The following is a 24,503-nucleotide window of genomic DNA, read 5'->3' on the forward strand; positions in this document are numbered from 1 at the left end:
GCACTTAACAGTAAGATAGGTTTAACTTAGGATTTTCTACCTTCAGGAAAAGATTACCTTAGATTATTTTGGGCCAGGTGAGCTAAAAAAACTACAAAATTACTGTTAATTACTAGCTCAGGGGCAGCAACCAAACAATGTGTTGTAGAACTGGTCAGTGTTTACTCTAAATGCTTTGGAGATAAACTAAAATCTACATTTTCCCCCTATGTTCTGATCTTAGCTATGGCCACCATTATAATTGGCAGGTGGGGTCATTCGACACATTTTTAAAACCAAATAACCTAATGAGAATTGTGGATAAATTTGACACAGATGTTTCAGAGAAGAAGATTTTTTATAAAAGATTACATACATACTTAAATTCTGTAAGTGAATTACTCAATTGTGTACAGTATTCATTTATAACTTCAAAAATGGCAGGACAACCCTTGTGGTCCAAAAAATGATAAGTAAAATAATCATTACGAAAGCTAATTTCACAAGGCAGATAGTCTACAGATTAAGGAAAAATATTAAAGTCATTTTGTTCATTTTCTTTTGTTTCATATTCTGACATCAAATTCAGACCTCTCTTACTAGTTTTACTGTGCATATTGTGCGTATTGTTGTGCGGTTTTTTATACCTGTCCCAAGTCAGTATGATCTATATTGCTTATATTCACTACTTTTGGATCTTGGATGGAGGGTTGTTTCATCATTACAACATATTTTTTGTGTTCATATTATAGGCTATAAAAGTATATGTAATCAATTTCAAATTCATTTCTGTAGTATATCAAATATCTCAAATTTATTGCTTCGCAAACAGACCATCCAATCTAATGAAATAAATATACCAGTAGATGATTTCACTGGTCTGCCTCTAGCTTTCTTTGGTCCTTCACTGCAACTGGCTGTCTCCTGACAATTCATCTTATTTTGTGCAGGTATGCGTATTGAAGTATCATTGAATGCAGGTGATATTCTTTCAATATTATCTGTATGAAAATAAAAATATATCAAACAGATATTTTGGACATTGACTGTCATTTAAAACAATTTGACATTTTTAAGAATAAGTGACTTGGGGAAGGGGTACTTTAATTGTCCTAGATAAAAAAATAATAATCTGGTCACCCTCATAAGGCACATTCCTGCTATGTTTGGTTTAATTCCATTCAGTGATTCTCTAAAAGAAGACATTTGTATGTTGGACCTCAAAGATGACAATTTGAAAACAGGCCCAAAATTAAATAGCCTCTCACAATATTAATTTTGACCCTTTGGACCCTAATGTGGATCAACTTAAAAACAGAGCCCAATATCCAAATCTAAATAGCTGTCGAATGTTTTATGCAATTGTAATGAACACTATCCTAGTAATCACTTCTGTTCATGCTATTAAAAAAAATTTATTGTTATGAATAACAATTAATGGACTGTACTTTCTGGATGTAGAAGCAAGTGTTTCGAGAAACCCTACTCTTCACACCCTGTGGTAAAAATCTATTCTTTTTTGTAACAATAGATTTATTCAATTTAAAATTGTTTCAGAGATAGATGTGACATCAAAGTTAAAAGAAAAGAAAATATGATTGCTTGGAATAAGTAGAACAGTTTTTTATTCTATGTTCTATAAAATAAAAAATAAATGTTATGTCAGTTTGAAAGAACTTGTGCATTTCCACTGCACACAATTATCATACCATCATAACATATATGAGAAGAACATAACCCGTGTCATGCAAACAACTGGTATATTATAGTAAAAGTGTTAAGTTCCGATGCAAAGACCCTATTAGCGAATCAATTAAAAATTATTCAGCTTTAATTGGTAAAGTAGTTTGATAGTAAAAGATCTTTGAAATAGTCTACACTGAAGGACGGACAACAGAAGCGACAAAAGACACCAAGTTATTGCAAAAACTTAATAGATATAGGATGATGTGGTGTGAGTGCCAATGAGACAACTCTCCATCCAAATAACAATTAATAAAAATAAACCATTATAGGTCAATGTATGGCCTTCAACACGGAGCCTTGGCTCACATAAACAAAAAGCTATATAGGGCCCCAAAATTACTGATGTAAAACCATGCAAAAGGGAAAACCAACGGTCTAATTATATTAAGGGAAAGGTGAGCTAAAAAGTTTTCAAGGAACTCTGGTAATATTAATCAATACAATTGAAATCACAGCAAAATTGACAAAAAAGCATAAATTTGTTTACCTCCATCTTTACTGTAACTTTCATTTTGACTGGCATCTCCTGCATCTAAACCAACTGACATAAAAAAAAATATTATAAATCACTGAAATTTTGCAAATAAGCTACACAAATAATTGTAAAAACTAGGATTACACCCAAAAATTGTCTTACTATCTTCTTTAAAGGGCAATAACTCTTATAAAAGATGGTTGACAATTTCAGTCCTTCTTACTTTTTTGTAGATTTTAATTGCTTATTTTTTTTTACTGTTTTCAATTTCACTTTTCCTGTATTAAAATAAATTCAAGACAATAATTGAAACTGTAAAATAATCATCATTACAGGGTCGGTAACCCAACAATATGTTGTCAATTTGTTATAAAATTTCAAGAACACAAAGATTTGGACTTGTTCACATTATTCATTAAATAAATTCATAAATTCAGATCACTGAAAAAAATACATTCTTAACTTCATAAAAAAGCCTAGTTTAGATAATTACTAAAATCTACTCTTAATGTTCTACAAACCCTACATAAAAAAATGATTCAAATAAATATACCCATAGAGGATTTAAGTGGTGGGCCTCTGTCCTTTTTTGGTCCTTCACTGCAACTGGCTTTCCCTTGACTATTCATTTCAATTTGAGCAGGTATGTGTTCTGTAGTATCATTTGATTTGGGTAGCATTCTCTTTACATTATCTATAGAAGTATAAAATCAATAGCTATTGTTATTTATTGTTTTGTACATGTATATGGTAGTGGCAAAAAGTGATCTTAAGTATGAAGCCTAAATCCTAGTCAATAAGCTAACACCTAGGAATTGAGTTATATGCCTGCACATATTTTTCAGGATTTAAGACTAATGCCTAACATTTTGTAGGCAATAAACTCACTGCCTAGGTGTTACTTTATTGCTAAGGATTTAAGCTGAATGCCTTATTTCCAGGATAGCGGCTGTCATACAAACTATTATCTTTAGAATAAAAAGTGAAATCAGATACTGTGGATTCATTATTATTCGTTGGATACCAATTTCCATGGATTTCGTGGGAACAGTTGAACCACGAAATTAAATGTTCAACGAATGACAAATGTTCTTATGGCTTGTGTGCAGACTTTGGCAAAACCACGAAATCAAATATCCACGAACATGAAAGTTTTCCTCAATCCACGAAAATTGGTACCCACGAAAATAAATGAATCCACAGTAAATGTTTCAAAGATACAACATCTCTAATCTAAACAGTATTCAGATGCTTCACAGGGCGCAGCTTGATACGACCATAGAGGTCGAAACCCTGAACAGTTTGGGCATGTATGAACATAACATTTAAGCTTGATACAGCTCTGAATTTGGATTGTGATTAAAAAGTTGACACAACATAGGTTTCTGACACAAAATGAATGTGGTCTGAGAACTTTAAACTTAAAAACTTAAAAAATTTAAATTGGACATTTACCTATTAAGTCCAATATCCAAAATCTAAACACATGGTTGGATTCAGCATATCATAAAACCCTAAGAATTCAATTTTAATGAAATCAAATAATGTTCTATTTTAGACCCTAATGATCTCAAATTGAGGTCCTCAATGTGGATCAATTTGATCTGGGCCCAAATATTAAAAATCTAAATACATGTTTAGATTAAGCACATTGAAGAACCCCATATAATTTTTGTTGAAATCCAACAAAGTTTAATTTTTTACCCTTTGGACCTTATGCAGACCAATTTGAAAATGAGACAATACTGTGCAATTGAATATTTCTTACTATATAGCAAAACTGTGCTCTTAGAAATTTCTTGCTATTGCGCAATATTGTGCAATTAGATTCAAATCATAAATGTCCCACTCTCACATTAAATCAATGACAGTGCAAGTTGCAACTTAAAGTAAACCTAGCGTTAAATTCTTAATTCATTTCACATTAAAAAAAAATGTGTCCACAGTACATGTATGCCCCACGTACACTATCATTTTCTATGTTTAGTGGACCATGAAATTGGAAAAATTCTCTAATTTGGCATTAAAATTTGACTGATGTTATCAAAGGAACATGTACACTAAGTTTCAAGTTGATTGGACTTCTACTTTATCAAAAACTACCTTGACCAAAAACTTTAACCTGAAATTTGCACTATCATTTTCTATGTTCAGTGAACCGTAAAATTGGGGTTAAGAATCTAATTTGGCATTTAAATAAGAAAGATCATATCATAGGGCACATGTATACTAAGTTTCAAGTTGATTGGACTTCAACTTCATCAAAAACTACCTTGACCAAAAACTTTAACCTGAAGCGGGACAGATGGACGGACGCACAGACTGATGAACAAACAGACACACAGACCAGAAAACATAATGCCCCTCTACTATCGTAGGTGGGGCATAAAAAAAATCTAAATACACCAAATTCTTACCAGTGAAATGCACGCCCATATGGCTCAGAAATGATTCTCTACTTCTTAGTTTTTTATCACATAGGGCACATACAAATAGCTTTTCAGTTTCCCCTTCAGATTTTTCTGCAATAAATAACAAAAGAAAAAATAAATAATGCTTCTATAATTGTTTTACAAAATTTTGGAAAACAAAATAAGGAATGCCACTTAGAATAATCTCAATTCATGAAGAACAAATCAAACATAGTAAAATGACTCTGTAAAATAACACGTGCCTTTGAAGTGTGAGTACCTAACATCATGCATATGTCCTTTACCATGTCAATTGATCATTAAAGTGATGTTTTGTACAGTCTGGCTTTACAACTCTACATGTACCAATCATTGTTTTTTAAGTGAGGTTCTGAAATTTTGGCATATATTGTCAACAGTATACTAGCAGTTAAATTTATCTGAAGTTTGATTTTCATATGAATTTGAGTACATGTCTTCCAGTATATTTTTTTTATTGTTATCCATATATATGAGCTACAACTCTTAATACCCAACTTTATCTTTCCTTCAAATAAACCCCAAAAAATATATCAGCCAGTGAAATCAATTTTTTTGAGATATAAGTCAAAAACTGCATTTTACACTTATGTTCTATTTTTAGCAATGACAACCATGTTTGTCGATGGATCAAAACTTTGGATACAATTTACAAACAAGATACCCTAAGGAATATTTATTTAAGGTTTGAAGGTATTTGGCCCAGTAGTTCCAGAGAAGAAGATTTTTTAAATAGTTTACGATGACAGACGACAAAGACGACAGACGTCAAATTATGTCCCCCTGAGCTTAAAAGCCAGTATAATGGTTTGCTGTTTGAATGACAGAAAGACAGACAAGGGTAAACTATATGGCCCAAACCACTTTGTGACAGAGTCATAAAAAAAGTAAATACAGCCAAGCAAATTTATACTAAGGACAAAGCTCTGGCTTGATTTAGACAATTAATGTCCGAAACCCATTAGCAATCGGAAATATACCTGAACAACAGTTCACATTACCTTCTTCAACCTCAATATTACTGCCCTCTTCCTCATCTTCTAATGGTTGTATCAAAACTAAAATAAAACAGGAAACATCCTAAGGATCATTTAAAATAAGTTTGGCTGCAATATGTTCAGTAGTTTCAGAGGAGAAGATTATCTAAAGTTAACAAACATGATGAACAAATTGTTTAAAATTGTCTTTAAACGCTAATAACTCTTTAAGGCAAATTAACAATTTAAGTTATATTGACTGAATTGTAAATCATACTTTGCTGAACATTTTTGCTTTTTACAGTTTATCTACATCTATGATAATGTTTAAGATAATCAGGGTGGAAACAGAATGGCATGGTTAGTATCCAGCACACTGAGAGTATTGCATAGCAATACAAAATTCATCGTTCCCAAAATAAAATTTGCGCATGATTTTTACAAAGTTCACATTACCTTCTCTAACCCCAATATTACTACCAACTTCCTCATCTTCTGATGGTTGATTCAATACTAAAATTAAACAGGAGAAATATAATGACCTATGATAAATCATGGCTCCAGATTCAAATATAAATGTGGCCTTGAACAAGGATAGCACACTTATCAGTCCCAATATTATAAGTTATATGGTTTGTTACTGACTCCCTACAGATCCAAAGAGGGTTAGTAAAATAAATAGGTGATGAGGCAGGCGGATTTAATATCCCTCTATGGTTTTGTACGGGTCAGTAGTAAACTGTATGAAGAAAATATTGCAAACAGGACTTTTCCTGCTGGGTTCCGAAGAAAAATAAACAGTGAAACCCAACAACATCAATAGATGAAGTCACCATTGACAGAAGTTACAATGTAGCTAACCCCATACAAATCCATAGGGGGTTACCATGTGACAGTGTTTAACCAATCACAACATGATAATTTACCTGTAGTGTGATAATTATTTTTAGGATGTAGATGATTGAAAATGATACAAAAAAAGAACACAAAAATTCAAACTTTACACTCAATTAACAGGAAGAACATGCATATATATGATATAGTAAAACATCTTAAACAAGCTCAGCAAATGATGCTATTGTTTCGAACGAATTCTGTAAATATTCTATGAAATGTTCTCTAGATTTCGTGAATTAATTGAACCATGTAGGAAAGATGTATGGATACACTTAATTATTCAAAGTTACCTTGTTTAACCTCATTACTTAGGTCTAATTCTTGTTTCTCCTCATCTTCATCATCAGATGGTAGTTTCAAAACTAAAAAACAAGAGTGTATGCAATGTTCTGCTAAGGGTTTATCTCAATTAAAACTAATCAAAAATAAATATTGGGTCTGGCAGTTTGAAAATAGGAGACATCCCAATGTCAAAGCTTTATTCCAATCTTATGATACGCTTTTCACATGAAAGAAAATTTAAAGCTTTTAAAGTTAAGGTTTTATATTTTGAATATTTATATTCTTAAATGAAATCAACTAGTTGCATGAGTTACTTGATTTTTATAGTACTGTGGAAGATAATATTCCATTTGCTATCTACATGTAAGTATTTTCAAGTTATCTGAAAAATTCATTAGTGGCAGATCCAGAAGTTTTCATAAGTGCTACAGTCTACAGTCATGCTTCAGTGATTTTCAATATAGTCAACCAAAATTTTCATAGAAAAGGGGAAGCGGCCCCCCTCTAAATCCACCTCTATTTATCTCAATTGCCACCTGGAGATTTTAACCAGGTGAGCTAAAAACTTGATATTAACAATATATAATATACCCTTTTATATGAAAGTAACTCAAGTCATTAGCAAGATGTAGGAAGATGTAGTATGAGTGCCAATGAGACAACTCTCCATCCAAATAACAATTTATAAAAGTAAACTATTATAGGTCAAGGAACAGCCTTCAAAATCGAGCATTGGCTCACACAGAACAACAAGCTATAAAGACATGTAAACCATAAAAACTGTATATCAAGGAACCCCAAGGATTCAATTTTTGTTAAAAATCAAACTAAGTTTAATTTTTGACCCTTTGGACCTTAATGTAGACCAATTTAAAAATAGGACCAACAAGAATGTGTCCAAATTACACGGATGCCCCACTCGCACTATCATTTTCCTTGTTCAATGGACCGCAAAATTGGGTGAATATTCTAATTTGGCATTATTTAATAAGAAAGATCATGTCATAAGCAAAATGTGTACTAAGTTTCAAGTTGATCAGACTTCAGCTTCATCAAAAACTACCTTGACCAAAAACTTTAACCTGAAGTGGGATGAACAGACAGACAAATGGACAGACTGAACGAATGAACAAACAGACACACAGACCAGAAAACATAATGCCCCTCTACTATCCTAGGTGGGGCATAAAAATAAAAGCTTGACTGAAAAACTCTGATGATTAACTCATGTGGTATGCACATTCATGCATTTATGTGTTGGTTGGTCACATATTGAATGTTTTTCTTAATTCTAATTCTTGGATTAATTATTCCTTAAACATTCAGTGTTATGTGTACAAATGCAAAAGGTTATTACTAAATAACTTTCACTGGGGCATACAATTACTATGCTTCTAACTAGGTCCAATACCAAAAAGTAAAATCACAAAAATACTGAACTCAGAGGAAAATCAATTTGGAAAGTCCATAGTCACATGGCAAAATCAAAAAACAAAATGCATCAAAAACGAATGGACAAGAACTGTCATATTCCTGACTTGGTACAGACATTTTCAAATGTAAAAAATGCTGGATTAAACCTGGTTCTATAGCAAATTGATATTGAATACAATTTCAAAAGGAATGTGGTATTATCAGATTATCACATGGCATTTTTCATATCGCATGTATTATCAGCCCTAGGTTCAATATCAGCCCAAGAGTTGCATGGCTCAAGGGCTGATATTGACCGATGGCTGATAATACATGCGATTGGCAAAATGACGTTTTATGATCTTTTGATCATATGCTTCAACCATGGAGAAAAAATAACTGATTCGTATATTGATCCTTATACGTGGTTCTGTAATAGAAGTTTAAAGATTGAAAAGTTCACGGACGTCAGACCCCAAATTTAGTACATTCGATATGAAAACGTAGCATTGAAGTGTATTTTCCTATTTTTCATATCAGCCCGCTAAGGACCAATTCGAAAAATATGGAATTTACGGTAATTCAATGATATTATCATACAGTAAAAATCATATGTTATTTAGTCTAAGTATATGATAATAAAAGACATACCTCTTTGTTTCCTTGTCAAGTTCTCAATATCACTATCACTGTCAGTATATGCCTCTCTATTGCCTATGAATAATTGAGATTATGAAAGAATTAACAATATATGCATGCTGTTTTACTCAACATATAATTTAACCTAACCAAACTTAGAAGTTCTTTTTAAGAACAAAATAAATAATATGTGCAAAATATGTGTTATGTGTAACTCATTAACTTTTAGATTTCTCATCAGTGAAACTTGTATGTTAGAATTTTACATTTTGTAATATTTATCACCAGTACCCTTGTAGCCAGTACTTCGGAAAAAAATATTGATATTGTTATATTGTAATGTTTCATAATAACCTTCAATCATTACCGAACTGAACAAAGAAATAACATGACAGGTGCCATATACGGTACAGGAAATGCCTACCCTTCCAGAGCACCTGATTTTACTCTCGGTTTTTAGTGGAGATCGTGTTTTTTCTTAATTATTATTGAATGTCCTTTGGTTTTGTGAGTCTTTGTTTACTCCTTGGTTTTGATTGCTATTGTCTTGTTCCTTGTTTAATGCTCTTCTGCTTTATATTATCAATTCTAAATTCTAGACTTTTTAAATTTCACCCAAGTACATTCTTTAGCTCAGAACTTCTATACAAATTCATATAACATACATGCCACTTTATGACTATCATCTTTAATCTCCAGTCTCCTTATTGAAACACAACATTCTTTCAATGTCTGTAAGATATACATTTAATTTTACAAAGTTTACAAAGTTTACACATAAATAAAGTAAATATCAACAAAGTATCATTTGTTGGGATATAACACAATTCATACAAGTGAATACCTGCATACTTTGAAAAAGCCCAGCTTGCATGAGAATGACACATATTATAGGGAAATAATAAAATGTAAACACACATTTTCAGAATCCTGTTAACAGTGCAGAACTGAGAGTATAAGGCAGATTTTACAATAAGAAGGAATTGTTGTTTTTTTGTATCCATCAAAAAAGCAATTGCTGAAACTGTGAAACAGACTGTGTAATGGAGTAATGCATTATGTTATTGAATAAAATGTGTCTTTCTGAGTAAATAAAAATAAAAATTACTCTGTGTTTGTGTTTTTTGTTAGAATTAGAGGGTTTTTAATTTCAAAATATTGGACATGGAATAGACATCATGACCTACTTTACTGACATCCAGCTTATTTGGAGTGGAATTTTGAAGTATTATTTATAAGTGGAGCCTAATAACATGGACTTATATTTTAATAAAAAGTCTTCTTTTGTGTTTCAATCATAACTTTAAGGCAGATTTTTATTGGTAAAGGCTAAAAAAGGTAATTAAATAATATTGTTGCTAACGTCACGTCTTTTCCGTCCATTGTGGTATGTCACGATCGCAATTTTCTTGTTGGTTCTCAGACAGCCCATTGAAGTTATTTTTATCCCTGGTTTTATAAATAATTGAAAATAGCAATCATATTAAATTTGGATGACGTTAGGGGGTCAAAGGACTTGAGGAATATATATCATTGGCTGTTTTATTTTTTGCGAACGTTACTGCTCGAGGTTTCCGTCCAAATCAGTGTCACGTGAGCAACATATATTTAGATCTGTAACTCTCCTGTATAGGAGTTACGATATCGCCCTTTGCAGAAATAGATTCAGAGTCAGTTCCTTCACATGATGGGGAAGCAAAGAAGGTAAGTTGTATGTAATATCGTTACAAGAGGACCTTAAATATATTCCGTCCATCAAAAAGACGTTCGCAACAAAACGTAATGTCATGATAGTAGATGTTGCTAATGTTACTATTACGAATTGGTTTCTTGTGGATTCATTTGATATAAAGTACACCTGCAAATGACATTCTGTATATTTAGAAATTCTAAACCAGACTGTACAATTTTATTACTCCAGGCATATATTAAACATCACTGTGTGCATACATTTTAACTTTTAAAGATGTTGTTGCTAATGTGACATGTCCAAATGTCGCTAACGTTACTAATTTATGTCTCCGTCACGTTAGCAACATGAAAGTAGGAGACAGAACACAATACTGTAAAATCTGCCATAAGTAAAGAATTGAACTATGTCTTACTTAAGTAACTTTGTAATACACATGAAATCACTCTGCCACACAGCAAATGCAGATAAATAAATGGATGATTGCTTAACACACATTCATATTGGAGAAATGTTAGAGCCTGTTATCACTTGCTCTGAATTGAATTGATCTTTAAAAAAAACAGCTTGCGTTTAAATTTGAACAATCAAGATAGATCGGGAACTAGTGCCTTAACATTGCAATTTTATCTTAAAATGATAGGTTTAACAATTTCAATAACAAACAAGAATGTGTCCCCAGTACAAGGATGTCCCATCCACACTATCATTTTCTATATTCAGCAGACTGTGAAAATAGGGGAAAATTTCTTATTTGGCATTAACATTAGCAAGATCATATCATAGGGAGCATGTGTACTAAGTTTCAAGTTGATTGGACTTAAACTACATAAAAAACTACCTCAACCAAAAACTTTAACCTGAAGCGGACAAACAGACAGACAGAGGAACGGACGTACAGACCAGAAAACATAATACCCACATGTCACAAGTCATTAACCAAAGAAATGTGAAAATAATATTTTGATTGAAGACAAGGGAAACAGGATTTATCTTTTCAGAAAAATGACATGAAAACATGGAATATATTTCTTTGTTTTTTATCTTCAAGTTCTGCCAAATTATTTGAGAATATGGATGAAACCCCAAAAGGCCGTCATTTCGAAGAATATATATACCAACGCAACCGTATGTAGATTTATTTTTATATCTAAGTATAACACTTTCACTCTCAGAAAAATCACAATCGATCTAAGAGTTAACACTTAAAGAAAGATAAATTCATAAAAAAAATCACAAGGGTTCCACAAGGGTTCCGTGAACCCTGTGTCTCACCTACTGCAAGATTTGTAGAAATCTGGGATAGTTGAAAAAAGTTATTTTAATTTAAAAAACTTTCACCACAGAGTGAATATTTGTGGACAACAATGGAATGTAGGATGGCTATGTCTTGCTTTTGCAACTACAGTTGCAGGGTAGACAAAAACTGTGTGTCTGTTATAACTGAAACCTAAGTACCAATTTGTATATAATATCTACACCACTTATGATGTAAAAAAGAATGACAAATGATTATAAAAGGACTGTAAGTCTTCATCTTTGTTTGGCGGTAACAGAAACATATTTATATGGGACCGTTTTTTTTCAATTTAAATTGAAATTACCGTATTTTTTTTTTCATCTGTTAGTGGTCTCTTTCTCCATGGGAGGTTTCGACTAACATCACCATAGTCATATCTGATTTCATCTCCTATATATATATCCCTTCTGGCAAATAAAACTAAATGTGGGCTCCCATCCACAACAATTCTTTTCATTAAAGCATTCTCATCTGCTCCAACTCCATCATTAACAAACCTTCCCATTTGTTTAGAAAAAGTAGCATCTATGCTAAAATAATGATTGAGATACAAAAATGACAATGTTTGTTTCAAGGTAAAATTCAAAATTTGCAGATGACTACTTGTATGTGAGTATGGGTGACATTGACCTTTGACCTATATATAACTACTGACACCAAAATCCAAAAATCAACAGTCCTCTTCCCTACCTAAAAGTCTTCACCTATCATGCCTATGTAATTTTCTTATTAGCCATGAACATGATGAAGACTGTTAGAACTGAAAATTAAACTATTCTACTTTTGTATCTAAAATCATTTATAATAAGATAAGCAAACAATTATGACTGCTTAACATTTTAATGAAGAGAATGAACTTAAATGACTAGTAAAACAATTGCAAGAATTCAGAACAAAGCATACTACATGTAGTTTACTTAAACTTTCCCAAAGTAATTCATAGTTTATTCAGTGATATCATAAAAGAACTATATAGAAAAAGAATGATAGTAAGTGGGATGTTTTCTTTATGTCATAATATTCAAGAACAATTTTGCTGTGTAACAAAGGCTTAAAGAACTTATGCATCTGAAACAAATTTTCAAAAGAAACATTGTATTTCATCCAGTAAGTGTGACCATGACCATTTGACCTGCTGACTAATCAAAAACAAATTCAAATAAAGGTGTCTTCACTGCTCCTAAATATATGCATGATTAACAATGGTTGCGGTAAAATTGTGAATATTTCAATCTCATTTTTACCCCTAGTTTCATGCATAAAGTGTCTGAGTATCATTATTCAAATACTGTTTTTTTATGTTTTCTGATTGCCATGATCACTGCATATTGAAACAAATTGTTAGCTAAATAATAAACCTAACAGATAAACACTATTTCTTTAATATGTAATGAAATATTATTTATACAAATTAAATTATGTTGGCCTACAGGAAAAGTATGTACAACTATTTTTTCAAAATATACTTCAGTCTAAATCCCATAGTTTCTGTTAAAATCTTCAAAGCAAAACAAAGCCTACATATTTGGCAAAATTCATCAGAGCAGAACAAAACATAAACTTTATCTGTAACTCATCATGGTAGACTCACATGTAGCAGAGGAGATGTTTGACACTCGACAGACGACAGGTAAATTCCATGGACGCCAAGTGATGGCAAAAGCTCACATTTCCTTTCAGGAAAGCTAAAAGTAAAAAAGGCTAAACACCTACCTTAAACTTTTGCCTCCATACTTGAAAAAAAACACATAGCAGCCAAAGGTATTGCTGTGTTCCTCCAATCTCCTAGTTCCCTCTTTGTTCGAAACAAGATCCCCATCATATTCCAAAAGAAATTCACCTTTGCTAAAAGATCTTTCAGCAAACACCCCTTTTCCTGTTTAAAAACCATAGAATTGAAAAGGTGTTAAGAAAGGGAAATCCAAAAGGTTCCTTAATGATTAAGCATTAGAGGTATAAATGAACAAAAAGAAAATGTACAGACTCTAATAATTGTCCAAGCTTGATATATCTCTGAATATAGTTACACAGCATAGTTTCTGACACAGGATAAATAAGGTAAAGGTGGTAATATGACTAAGTGGTAACAAGTGTTTAACAAAATATATATAAAATCTCAACCGTTACCAACCTTACAGTAAAAAGAAATCAAGAGGCTCTCAAGAGCCTGAATTGCTCACATTTAATTTTCCTTCTTATACTCCATCATTTTTTTTCAAATTAAGAAAAATTGTCTTAAGGAGGTTTGCGGGTGCAAAAATTGCAGCAAAAAGCTAAACATTTCTTTTTCATTACAAATTTTATCTATTACACTATTAGTAATAACTTTATGATATGGAACAAATATTAACCAAAAGAATCAATTGGACCTAGATGACTTTTAAAATGTTATAACATGATAAAAGCTCTAAATTATCTCCCTTTGGTGCAAAAAAATCCATCAGCAGTGTATCTTAAACTGATCTAATCACAAACTAATACATGTAAACTAAGATAAGTTCCAAAATTCTTGGACTGAGGGGCAAGGCCATATATTCTCCATGGAAATGAGATGTGCCAAAGCGTATACAACTGCATACCAAATATCATTGACCTACCATTTGTGGTTCCCCATAAACTGACCTTATCACTAACTAATACATTTGTACATGTAAAATAAGCAAAAGTTTTGAAGTCAATAAACCATAACTGAGGGGGCAGGGTCAAATAATCTCCATGGAAATGAGATGTGCCAATGCTTATACAACTGCATACCAAATTTGGTTGACCTAACCCTTGCCGTTCTTCATAAACTAAACTAAAATCACAAACTTATACATTGTTGACACCATTACGTCGCCGCTGACGCTGGAAACAGCATACCTATGTCTCACTTTTAGACTCCATCAAGGCAACATAAAAATAATCTACTTTAAAAGTACATGTACAATAACTCCTTAAGATGTTAATCAACAATTTTGTTTCATACTGACTTATTTGTAGATCTTAACTTTGCTGAACATGTTTGGTGTTTACAGTTCATCTTTATCTATAACCAGATGCTCCGCAGGGCGTAGCTTTATACGACCGCAGAGGTTGAACCCTGAACGGTTGGGGCAAGTATGGACACAACATTCAAGCTGGATTCCACTCTAAATTTGGATTGTGATTAAATAGTTGACACAGCATAGGTTTCTGACACAGAATGAATGTATTCAAATGAACTTAAAATTTTTGTTTTCTCTTAGAGCAATTCACTATGCTGTTGAATATTAATCCTCTCAAAAAAATGTTTGAAGAAATTTTCTTTTTATTTATGAAATTTCAAATGAGAAAAATTTAACCCAATTTTTTATTCACATCCCCCTTTCCCTTATTCCAAAACTAATTTCAATTAAAATATTCTAATGGAGTTTGCAACAATTACTACTCATTTAAATACATGATGTAAAAAAACTGCGTGTTATCACTGAATGGTAAAGATTATTTAAATTTATCAGTTGGTAGTAAAAAGTGAATATACATTGTATATTGTATATAACAAAGATTTAAGTTGATTCTGGACAAAGAAAGATAACTCTAATTAAAAAAAATTCTTGCAGATATTTCTTGCTTACTATACTGGACAAAGAAAGATAACTCTTAATTAAAAAAAAATTTGCTATTTCACAATATTGTGAAATTAGATATTTCTTGCCATTGCACAATACTGTGCAATTGAAAAGACTTGCTATTGCACAATACTTAATATAATAATTTTAGATCCTGATTTGGACCAACTTGAAAACTGGGCCCATAATCAAAAATTTAAGTACATGTTTAGATTCAGCATATCAAAGAGGCCCAAGAATTTATTTTTTTGTTAAAATCAAACTTAGTTTAATTTTGGACCCTTTGCACTTTAATTTAGACCAATTTTAAAACTGGACCAAAAATTAAGAATCTACATACACAGTTAGATTTGGCATATCAAAGAACCCCAATTATTCAATTTTTGATGAAATCAAACAATGTTTAATTTTGGACCCCGTTTTGGGCCAACTTGAAAACTGGGCCAATAATCAAAAATCTAAGTACATTTTTAGATTCAGCATATCAAAGAACCCCAAGGTTTTAATTTTTGTTAAAATCAAACTAAGTTTAATTTTGGACCCTTTGGACCTTAATGTAGACCAATTTGAAAAAGGGACCAAAAATTAAGAATCTACATACACAGTTAGATTCGGCATATTAAAGAACCCCAATTATTCAATTTTGATGAAATCAAACAAAGTTTAATTTTGGACCCTTTGGGCCCCTTTTTCCTTAACTGTTGGGACCAAAACTTCCAAAATCAATACCAACCTTCCTTTTATAGTCATAAACCTTGTGTTTAAATTTCATAGATTTCTATTCACTTATACTAACGCTATGGTGCGAAAACCAAGAAAAATGCTTATTTGGGTCCCTTTTTGGCCCCTAATTCCTAAACTGTTGGGACCGAAACTCCCAAAATCAATACCAACCTTCCTTTTGTGGTCATAAACATTGTGTTTAACTTTCATTGATTTCTATTTACTTTAACTAAAGTTATTGTGCGAAAACCAAGAATAATGCTTATTTGGGCCCTTTTTTGGCCCCTAATTCCTAAACTGTTGAAAATAAAACTCCCAAAATCAATCCCAACCTTTATTTTGTGGTTATAAACCTTGTGTCAAAATTTCATAGATTTCTATTAACTTAAACTAAAGTTATAGTGCGAAAACCAAGAAAATGCTTATTTGGGCCCTTTTTGGCCCCTAATTCCTAAAATGTTGGGACCAAAACTCCCAAAATCAATACCAGCCTTCCTTTTATGGTCATAAACCTTGTGTTAAAATTTCATAGATTTCTATTCACTTTTACTAAAGTTAGAGTGCGAAAACTAAAAGTATTCGGACGACGACGACGACGACGACGACGACGCCAACGTGATAGCAATATACGACGAAATTTTTTTCAAAATTTGCGGTCGTATAATAATATTCAAGATTATAACTAAAAACTGCAAAACTTTCTAAAATTATCAATTCAAAGGCAATACCCCAAAAAAATCAGTTTTACCCCTATCTTCTATTTTTAGCCATAACTGCCATGCTTTTTGACAAAACAGTTAAACTAGATACCCTAAGAATCATTTAACTAAAGTTTGGTTAAAATTGGTTCAGAAGTTTTTAAAGGAGAAAGTCTTTAAAATTGTTAACACTGGACGGATGATGGACAAGGGCAACGGACACCAAGTGATTGAAAAAGCTCACAAGTCCTTTCACGAAAGGTGAGCTAATAACTACAACCAATGAAAATATATATCCTTACCAATTGTATCATCTATATATCTTACAACAAAACCGTCTTTGTCTTTCTTCAACCTGATATATTGTTCAGCCTGATTTTCAGGAAATGTTTCCTATAAAAAGATAGAGAATTAAAAGCTTTTTATTCATCAGATAGTTTAGAAATAGAAATTTCTACAAAGCTGTTCCTCAACCTTCAAATAAAAACAAATATTCTATAAAATTAAAGTATTAATGATTATGAAAATTACGATTTTTGCTTTATCCTACATATCAGTCTTTTAATGTTTTTTTAATTTCTGTAAAACTTTAAAGTCTTGAATAACAATGAATCTATTTTATTTGCTTTGAGACCATAATATTGTCGAAAAAATTACTAAAAATGATTTACATTTCTATTTAAGAAGGAGTCAGGGAAACGCTTAGAATACACGATTTTGAGTTATTTTTCTCAGAGCTTCCCCTTACCAAAAAAATTTCGCCTCACCATGCTTGGCAAATATATTTTGCCTCAGTAATAAAAGGGGCTAGTTACAGCCCTGAAATTTAGTTGAATTCAAACAAACTCTTCAAAGCTTCATATGGACTAATTTCAATTCAGGGTCCAAAATGTAAATGCACAATAAGGCCAGGGTTTTTAAATTTTTTGGTTTACGGATTTTTCCTATGAAAAACTCAGGTTGGTCAGTTCAAAAAAGAAAAGAAAAAAAAATCTTCCAAAAAATATATATTTCACCTTTCTAACAAAATGTTTGATATGCTATTCTGAATTCATGACATTTCTTAAATTTTTATTTAGATGAAATATTATTGCTCAGCTATCATAAACATTGCATTACATCGTGTCCACGGACAAAGAAGAAATTAAACCATTATTTCCTAAACAGATCAGGCTGAGGTTGCTCATTGTCAATTTCAGGAAACTAAAGTGAGTAATAATATTCAAGAACAAAAACTGATAAAAAATGCAAACATGTTGTACAGAAATAATTTTTAACATGCATTTATGTAAAAAACATAATAGACTGGTCCACTAGAATAAAGAGGTTTCAGCTCTAAATTTGGATTGTGATTAAATAGTTGACACAGCATAGGTTTCTGACACAAAATGAATGTGGTCTAATGAACTTAAAATTTTCGTTTTACCTTTGAGCAATTCACTATGCTGTTGAATATTAATCTTTTCAAAAAATGTTTGAAGAAATTTTCTTTTTATTTATGAAATTTCAAATGAGTAAAATTGACCCCCCATTTTTTTTTACATCCCCCTTTCCTTTATTCCAAAACCAATCTCAATTCAAATTTCTAATGGAGTTTGCAACAATAATTACTCATTTAAATACATCATAAAATATTAAAATGTAAAAGAAAGTGCTTGTTATCACTGAATGGTAAAGATTGTTTGAATTTATCATTTGGTAGTAAAAGTGAATATACATTGTATATTGTATAAAACAATGATTTAAGTTGATTCAACTACTATTCTGGACAAAGAAAGATAACTCAATTTGAAGTTTCTTGTTATTGCACAATATTGTGCAATTAGATATTTCTTGCTATTGCGCAATACTGTGCAATTGAAAATACTTGCTATTGCACAATACTGTGCAATTGAAGATTTCTTGCTATTGGGCAATACTGTGCAATTGAAAATTTCTTGCTATTGCACAATACTTAATATAATAATTTTGGATCATGATTTGGACCAACTTGAAAACTGGGCCCATAATCAAAAATCTAAGTACATGTTTGATTTCAGCATATCAAAGAACCCCAAGAATTCAATTTTTGTTAAAATCAAACTAAGTTTAATTTTGGACCCTTTGGACTTTAATGTAGACCAATTTGATAACAGGACCAAAAATTCAGAATCTACATACTCAGTTAGATTTGGCATATCAAAAGAACCCCATTTATTCAATTTTTGAAGAAATCAAACAAAGTTTAATTTTGGACCCCTATTTGGACCAACTTGAAAACTGGGCCAATAATCAAAAATTTAAGTACATTTTTAGATTCAGCATATTAAAGAACCCCAAGGCTTCATTTTTTGTCATAATCAAACTAAGTTTAATTTTGGACCCTTTGGACCTTAATGTAGACCAATTTGAAAACAGGACCAAACATTTAGATTTTACATACACAGTTAGAATTGGCATATCAAACAACCCCAATTATTCAAATGTTGATGAAATCAAACAAAGTCTAATTTTGGACCCTTTGGGCCCCTTATTCCTAAACTGCTAGGACAAAAATTCCCCAAATTACTACCAACCTTCCTTTTGTGGTCATAAACCTTGTGTCAAAATTTCATAGATTACTATTTACTTAAACTAAAGTCATTGTGCGAAAACCAAGAAAATGCTATACATGTACTATCAAGTATAATAATACTTGCAGCTCTTTTGTGCATTTTAAGATTTTTTTTATATCCATCCTCATAGCAATTTCGAATGATTTTTGTATGACATTTTGTCGGTCTGACAGAGTTTAGGATACACTGTGAAAAGGGTGAGAAATTTTTCCATTGCTCGATTTTATCATAACATGCATATGTATCTGAAACTTAATACAGTTAAACCACCTTTAGAAAGGCATATATATTTGTCAAACCAATTAATCTTTCTTCATTTTCTGATGTGGTATTTCCACTGATTCTAGACATAGATGCTATAAATACAATTATTTTTGACATTTGCACCAAATTTTACATTAAAAAGATTACATGATCACAATTTTATCAACAGAAATTCCATAATGTCAGTGATCTTTCAAGTATTCATTAAAAGATTTTGAAAGTTCAACTTTTTGTCAATGTGCATATCTTTCAAATAGAAAGTCTGACAAGAATGGCAGAAAAAAATGAACTTAACATTTGATAATCATTACTTTTATCCAGAAACGAATACAAAAAACTCATTCACAGATAATCTTAAATGTCAGCTGGAAGTGTGCTGAAAACCAATTTTAATTATAAGAAAATTAAAGAATTGCCAAAAAGTGGGCACAATTTTAGTTAGAAAAGAAATTGTGAAATGATCAAACTTACAGTATTCTGATTTGCTGTGTTATTTAATCTTGTACTTCTTCTTTCCCTGGAATAATCAATAAGTTATCATAATCTACAAATTTAATTGATAGGCTTAATACTACAATGTATATTCATGTATAGGCACATATTTTGTATATATATTAATTGTTAGTAAGCAGACATAAAGAGCTAGTTTTTACACTTTCCATTTTGGGGCCCTGGTATAGCTTAATTACTGTTGATGTGAGCCAGGGCTCTGTGTTGAAGATCTTCCTGTGGTAACCTTACTTCAAATACAATTGTGACTTGTATGGAGAGTGCTATTTTCATTTACTGGTCATAAAACATTGCAAAATCTTTCGATTGGTAAGCTGGAAGCTCAAAAGATAAGGAAACTTTGTATAAGATTTTTTTTATATATTTGGTATAAATTAACTGATGTTTAAAATAAGTAATTGCTAGTTTAAAAGTTTTCAACAAAGAGGAGGTGGGTTCTGTTCACAGTGTAAATATTTTGACTCTTCCATCTTTGCCTTTTGACCATTAATAGGGTTGTAGAGGGTTTAAGTTTGTGCCAAATTAGCTCAAAACCTGCTGAACGATGTCTTAGATGGCAACAAAACAAAAGATTTCATGTATTTTATCTATTAAACCAAAGGTTAAAGAAAATATTCTAGCTGATACAGATTAGTAAATTTAGGTTAACAGTGAATTTATTATTCATGAAGGCGACAATAGGGTACATTGGTAGCTTATAGCCTTTTGGGTTCTGTGTTTATGATATAAGAATAACACCCATAAATTACCAAATACTTTACAATGCCTTTAGGTGTACATAAAAACATCACATATGATAGTGCAGCCTTCCTTGATCAAAACAAGTATTCTTAAGGGTACTATTAAATGCTATATGACTACAGGAAAGAAATATAAACATGACAAATGAAGCATAACCAGCTTAATCTTACCATGAAACTTTGTAAATTACAAAAGAAAAATTCTGGAAAATTTCTTGATATATTTGCATTAGCCATGTTAGCAGCTGTTGTTTCAATTTACAGCAATTACCTTTTTACATAGTGTCACTGTCAGTTACCTTTAAGTTCAGAAGACTTTTATAGCAACTAATACACCCAGGGCAGGTGTTGTACAAGTTTACAATTCTTGTAAAAATAGGTAATTCAAAGTCTCAAATGACCATCATGAAATGATACAAGAGTGCACATGTACACATTGAAATGTCTCTCCTTCTTAACTAATCACTGATATTATGTTGATGGTCATAAATATAAAGGTTTTATTACAACTGTCACATAAACTTAACATCAACCAAGAAAATCAAACATTGACAAATGAACCATGAAAATGAGGTCAAGGTCAAATGAACCATGCCAGACAGGCATTTACAGCTAACAATTCCTTCATACAAGTAACAACAAATATAGTTGACTTACTACTTATAGTTTAACAGACCAAAAGACAACCAGGTGCTCCGCAGGGCACAGCTTTATAAGACCCCAGTGGTTGAACCTTGTACAGTTGGGGCAAATTTGGTCACAATATTCAAGCTTGATTCTGTCTGAATTTGGATTGTGATAAAATTTTTGACATAATATAGGTTTTTGTCACAAAATTTATGTGGTCAAAGATCTATAAAAAAACTATGTGCACAATTAAAGATTTCTTCTTAAAACGAAGTTCAAAATTTTAAAAAATTAAAAAAAAGGAAGCCCTTCAAAAATGGTAAAAATCCATTGCAGGATTGAACCTTGTAGTACAATTTCAGAGAGATCCATACACTTAAAACACAAGTTATTGTCTTGATTGTTTTGGAACCAGAAACATGCTTCTTTTTGGCCCCTAATTCCAACATATTTTTGTGGTATTGAATCTTCTGAAAAAATTTCATGAAGATCTATTCACTCAAACTAAAGTTATTAAACCAATGTGTCTCCGGACAGCGACCACACAGTCAGACGCACAACATCATACCATTATACAATCCAAAAAATTTTTTGGAGTCTTATAAAAACTTAACAATGAGCAATGAACCGTGAAAATGGGGTCGAGGTCAAATAAAACCTACACGACTGACATCATGGACATACATGACATAGAGATCTTTAAATATTTCCATACACCAAATACAGTTGACCTATTGGATATATATATAGTATGAAGTGCCGTTAGTTTTCTTGTTTGAATTGTTTTACATTGTCTTATCTGGGCCTTTTATAGCTGACTATGTGGTATGGGCTTTGCTCATTGTTGAAGGCCATACAGTTACCTATAGTTGTTAATGTTTGTGTCATTTTGGTCTTTTGAGGATAGTTGTCTCATTGGCAATAATACCACATCTTCTTTTTTATATGATAGTAATTTTCAGTATCATAAAAAAGACAATTTTTTTAAAACTTAGCTTTCATCATGAAAATGAGGTCAAGATTAGATGACAACTGCTAGTTAGACATGTACACCTTACCATCATTCCATTCACCAAATATAGTAGACCTATTGCATAAAGGAAAAACAAACCAAAACACAAAAACTATTATTCCACTGAACCATGAAAATGAGGTCAAGGTCAGATGGCACCTGTCATTTGGACATGTACATCTTACAGTGCTTCCATACACCAAATACACTATAAATATTGCTTGAAGTATCTGAGATATGAGACTTGACCACCAAAACTTAACCTTGTTCACTGCTCCATGAAATGAGGTTGAGGTCAAGTGAAAACTGTCTGATGGACATGGACCTTGCAAGGTACACACATGCCTAATATAGTTATCCTGAAAATGAGGTCAAGGACATTGGACATGTGACTGACAGAAACTTCTTAACATGAGACATCATATGAACAAAGTATGAAGCAGTGACTTTAACCTGAACTTGGCTGAAGCTGGATAGACAAACAAATAGACGGATAAACAGACGCACAGACGAGAAAACATAATGTCCCTCTTCTATCATACAGTGTAGGTGGGTAAAAAAAAATGTGTGCAAAACATATGAATACCTGGGAAATATAAACTTTGGTTCATAATTTGAAAGATATATTTTATAGTCTAAGGCAATATTAAAGGGGCACTAGCTGTCAAATTCATGGTCACCAATTTGACTCAAATTCTCATATTTGATTAAGAACAATGTAAAACATTTATTCAATCTATCAAACGTTTAAAATAAACAGTTTACAGAGCATGGGGTAGATGATATTTAGGTTCGTTTCGTGTGTATTTAAATCAAGATGCCATCTAATTAACTATCGATTTGACCTCAGATGACCATATAAGCGATGTAAACACAAATAAAGATATGAATAGGTTAAACCAGCACGTGCAATTGGATCTTTATAGGTCTGTTTGATTTGAATTTTTAGATTTAAAATATAAGTTTCTCATTGTTTTCAACCGTATAAGAATGATTTATGTGGATCGAATTAGTAATCAAATGATTTACCGTAGTTTCACTTTCATTGTTGACATTTTTTTCTTTAAATAACCAGTTCACGTACAATGCATGCGTTGTCAGTCTCTAGCTAGGGGGTTAAATTGAAGTTCACATGAATACCGGTTAGAATGATGATGACGTATTTACTTGCAAGTGAATCAGTCAAAAATTATGTATAATCGCTTATTTCAACAAAATTAAAGCAAATTGATTGCTACAAGCAAATTATTATTTCATTATTCCGATTTAGTTAATGATTAATCTAAAAAAAATCATACTTTATTTTTTTATATATATCGTAGCTAGTGCTCCTTTAAGATCTTATCTTTTTGAAGCATGTCACAGACAAAATAACTTTGTCAAATCATCTTTGATTGTGTAACCGGAGAGCACGAATTTCATTACAAAATTGCTTGTCTCCATCGGGACTCGAACCCGGGACATCTGTGGTACAAGGCAGCGCGCTAACCGACTGAGCTAAAGAAGTACTTCCTTAGCTCAACCGCTTACGGCTGACTAAGTATCTACTACGTTTTCTAAGGGAAGCAATCCTGCCACAAATGTCATGAATTAAATCTTGCCTTTCATCAATATTATATATATACATGTACTATTCTTACAAATTACAAAGTAATTACTCATTTGTAGTATTTAGTTTATCACTGTCAAACCTACATGTATTTTAATGTATCAAGAAATAGTACTTACCAAAAACTACAATTTTCAGTATGGATTAAATACAGATAGAGTTAGACCAAATACATGAAATAATAATGATGTCTGGCAATGCTCTGGGATGGTTTTTTTAAAGTTACGATACTGGCACCAATATTATATATACATTATACAAGGTATACCAGTATTGCGATCTGTCCAA

General features: G+C 31.7%; 1 protein-coding gene across 2 annotated transcripts in view; it reads right to left on the reverse strand.

The window, feature by feature from the left end:
* Positions 1-24,503, reverse strand: part of LOC134718490 (uncharacterized) — a 42,501-nt gene that overhangs the window by 14,572 nt on the left and 3,426 nt on the right. For both annotated transcript variants that reach the window (XM_063581061.1, XM_063581062.1), the window contains exons 2-14: positions 20,189-20,234; positions 17,162-17,252; positions 13,562-13,724; positions 12,153-12,378; positions 9,524-9,590; positions 8,871-8,933; positions 6,815-6,886; positions 6,084-6,140; positions 5,652-5,708; positions 4,618-4,722; positions 2,754-2,894; positions 2,213-2,266; positions 840-980 (exon numbers count right to left, since the gene is read on the reverse strand). In XM_063581061.1, coding sequence (XP_063437131.1) covers positions 840-980; positions 2,213-2,266; positions 2,754-2,894; positions 4,618-4,722; positions 5,652-5,708; positions 6,084-6,140; positions 6,815-6,886; positions 8,871-8,933; positions 9,524-9,590; positions 12,153-12,378; positions 13,562-13,724; positions 17,162-17,252; positions 20,189-20,234 — 1,283 coding nt within the window. The remainder of the gene's footprint in view (positions 1-839; positions 981-2,212; positions 2,267-2,753; positions 2,895-4,617; positions 4,723-5,651; positions 5,709-6,083; positions 6,141-6,814; positions 6,887-8,870; positions 8,934-9,523; positions 9,591-12,152; positions 12,379-13,561; positions 13,725-17,161; positions 17,253-20,188; positions 20,235-24,503) is intronic.

The sequence above is a fragment of the Mytilus trossulus genome, chromosome 5 (assembly GCF_036588685.1).
Source record: "Mytilus trossulus isolate FHL-02 chromosome 5, PNRI_Mtr1.1.1.hap1, whole genome shotgun sequence".
NCBI lineage: Eukaryota > Metazoa > Mollusca > Bivalvia > Mytilida > Mytilidae > Mytilus > Mytilus trossulus.